Here is a 3,289-nt window from a genome sequence, read left to right as displayed (position 1 = left end):
ACCCTCGCCGGGTTGAATTTTTGGGAATGTGGGGGCCCCACATAGCCAAAAACAAGGAAAATGCTTTTTCCTCGGTTTTACCCGTATACACATGCATTATCGAGTCTTTATCTGTAGCAATAATAGGAGGTCAAAACATAACGTATGAGATATATATATATAAACTATATTGAACTAATTAGCATATTGTCCATCACAAGGTACTAATTTCATAGCTTTCTCCTTCATTTTTTCTTGTTAACACATTTAGACCACTAGTGACATACGAAGAATTTAACGCAAAGTGTCGAATAATCGTAACTCAGCATTATATGGGAGTTTGAGTTTGAAACTGTGATTTTAAGACTTTTCAGTGTCTCAAGTTGATATTATTTTACATTATCTCAAATAGTAGTAGTGTCGGTCAATCATATTTTTTTGTAGAAGGGTGTTTTCATCACTGTATACCACAACTATAAAAGCGTACATGCAATATTTTCCATAAACACGATAGTTAAATTCTGAAATTGAGCCAATTTTAGTTTTTTTTTTAATAGTAATATAATGGATGTTGAAAGTTCAAAGAATATCGTCGTTCCAAGTTCTGTTCGAGGGCATCAAATTTTCGTGGTTGATCCTAACACTACTTCACTAATGCACATAGCAGCCATACTCGAAGAGCATTATTATAAAGGTATTTTCCTTCTGTAATTACAATTACTTTATTTTTTTAGGGTTTAATACTCTTAAATAGATTTAATTTTGCTCTATTTTGTACGGTATCCTGTATGATTCTTGTTGCTTTTTATTTTATAAACTTTGTGTAACTGAATTTTGAAAAGATAATCGAATTTGTTAAATGTGTGGAGGAGAGCATCTTTTTATTTGCTTATCGTTCGACAATAAAAATGGAGGGGTGGGGGAGGGGGGGGGGGATATCCATTCTTATCAAGCGGTTATGAATTTTAATCAAGCAACATTTGCAGAATGGGAGGCTATTACATGTTTAAAAGTTAAATTTGTCTTCCTTTTTAATCTAAAATAACTTTTCCTTTCTCTAACTGAAAATTATTGTCAACTTTATTTTCTTAATCTCTCTTAGGTTCCATAAGTTAAAGTATAAAGGTTTTTTTAACTTGAAAATTCTTAGTTTCTATTTAACAACCTGTTCATTGTTAAGTGATAGGAATTTATGTAAAATAATACTTCGTGTCATGAACCTATTGATCTAGCCCCTGTTTGGATTGACTTATTTTAGGTGCTTTTAAGCCAAAATGACTTTTAAGCACTTTTGTAGCTATTTTGAAAGAAATAAAAAGTGATTTTAAACACTTATTTTTAAGCCAAAATAGTAAAATAAGCAAAAACTTACATAAATTAAAAGTCATAAGCCCATCCAAACAGGCTCGTAGTATATTCGTCATGTATGCATGGGAATAAATTCGTTAAACAATAAATAACACATATCCAATTACCTTAAGTTCACAGACAAATTAAGAACTTTTCTTTATCTATATATATTAACTAGAACAACTGGGTTTGGACTTTGGATTAAGGTGCATTTGTTTTTGTTGTACAGTTACGACGATTGAATTACCAACTATAGCCTTGTCAATGATTCTAGAACGGGAAAGCCAATATGACCTTGTCATTGCTGAAGTCAACATGCAAGAGATGGATGGATTCACATTTCTCAAGCACATTTTGCGTCAAAAAAACATTCCAATTATTTGTAAGTCATGCATCATCATGTAGAGCACTTGTTTGGAATCGAGGAGTAGACGTTTTTTCGAGTGATCTTTACTCAAATAGCCAATGGTGATTCAATGTTTATTTTCCTAGCAGCTATACATAGATTATATATTGATTATGCATTCGCTGACCATTTTAAGTTTAAGTAGTTTGGTGGATGACTATTTAGATTAATTTTTTTTTTTATTTATTTATTTATTTATTTATTTATTTATATGCATCATCTAAGGAAATCTTACGCAAATAGATTATTTTTTATAAATTTTTGTTGTAGTGATTTCTGATAAAGCAAACGTGGAGATTTCCAAGAGAGCCTTAGATGAAGGAGCATGCTTTTTTTGGCGAAAACCATTGAGGGTGAATGATCTCATCAATGTTTGGCAGCATATTATTTGCAACAAAGTCAAAGAAAACGCTCAAAAAGTGAACAAAGGTAAGCTCACATTTCAAGAAGAGAGGTTCTTATTAGTAAAAAGTAGTTAATGCTAATACTGCATATCTGTTTTATAATTGACTTTAGCTCACAATTAAATGAAAGCCTCTAACTTAATTTGTTTCATCATTTCAGTTTCTTCGTAAAAAGTAGTTAATGCTAATACTGCTGTTTTATAATTGACTTTAGCTCATAATTAATGACAATCCTCACCTAAATTTGTTCCATCATTTCAGTTTCTAAAGTTCAACTAGAACTACGTCACTTTTACCACTAAATTTTCTTGTTCTTGATAATAATTGAAAGTAATAATGCGATCCGAATAATATTACATTCTTCTACGAATTAATGGGGTAAAAAAACAATTAACAAAATCTTCTGAAACTTATATCAAACATGAAACATAATCCTCTCGCCGATCCCAATTACTAGTCATTTTGACAAATTGCATTTATTTTGAAATTTATAATATTTAGGAATAATAAGTGTTTATGGCTTCAATATGGATAGGGGCGGTAGGTGGTCCAAAGAAAGGTAGAGTTGACGAGCTTGGACTTCAATACTCTTCACCGATGTTGTCTGATGCTTCTATTTTGAAAAATACGGACAAAACGGAAATGATGCGAAGTCAAATCGCAGAGCTAGTGCAAAAGTGTGAAACTTACGACGCGAACTTTGCTAAAATCGAGAAGTTCATGAAGAAGCACATGGCACAGATATCTGATGATGATAAATCGACTAAATCCTATAAGGATTAGATCGTATTGTTGTTGGTTATTATTTTTTATTGTCACATTTAAATTATTTAGACTTGAAATTTCTCTTGGTTGTTGGTTTGGGATGTTTAGACTATTTCAAATTGATGTTTGTTTGGGATGTTTCAAATGCTTCAATGTTTAGATTATTTGTTTATGTTTGATTGGTTGTTTGGGACGTTTAGTTGTTTGATTGGTTGATATAGTTGTTTGGTTGGTTTCTTAGGTTCTAGTTGTTGTGTTTATAATTTGGCAGGTGGTGTAGCTAATAAACAACAATTTGTTGTAAAAAAAAAAAAATTCCAGAAATTTTGATTATAGTAATTGAAAAATTGTAGTAATTTAAGCATTCCGGCTACTGAAGTCAACT

The 3,289-nt window shown here is 31.2% G+C and overlaps 1 protein-coding gene across 3 annotated transcripts in view; it reads left to right on the top strand.

Annotated features, from left to right (window-relative positions):
- Positions 1–3,083, top strand: part of LOC132063009 (two-component response regulator ORR26-like) — a 7,453-nt gene extending 4,370 nt beyond the window's left edge. For 2 of the 3 annotated variants that reach the window (XM_059455464.1, XM_059455462.1), the window contains 3 exons: positions 1,559–1,711; positions 2,006–2,164; positions 2,675–3,083. In XM_059455464.1, the coding sequence (XP_059311447.1) occupies positions 1,559–1,711; positions 2,006–2,164; positions 2,675–2,922 (560 nt within the window). In that variant the 3' untranslated portion in view covers positions 2,923–3,083. Of the gene's footprint in view, positions 1–467; positions 674–1,558; positions 1,712–2,005; positions 2,165–2,674 lie in introns of those variants that run through there. The other variant, XM_059455463.1, reaches the window with a different exon arrangement.
- The last annotated feature ends 206 nt before the right edge of the window (positions 3,084–3,289 follow it).

Source organism: Lycium ferocissimum, chromosome 7, assembly GCF_029784015.1.
Source record: "Lycium ferocissimum isolate CSIRO_LF1 chromosome 7, AGI_CSIRO_Lferr_CH_V1, whole genome shotgun sequence".
Taxonomy (NCBI): domain Eukaryota; kingdom Viridiplantae; phylum Streptophyta; class Magnoliopsida; order Solanales; family Solanaceae; genus Lycium; species Lycium ferocissimum.
Note: the sequence above shows the minus strand (reverse complement) of the source record. Positions and strands in the feature narration are given on the sequence as shown.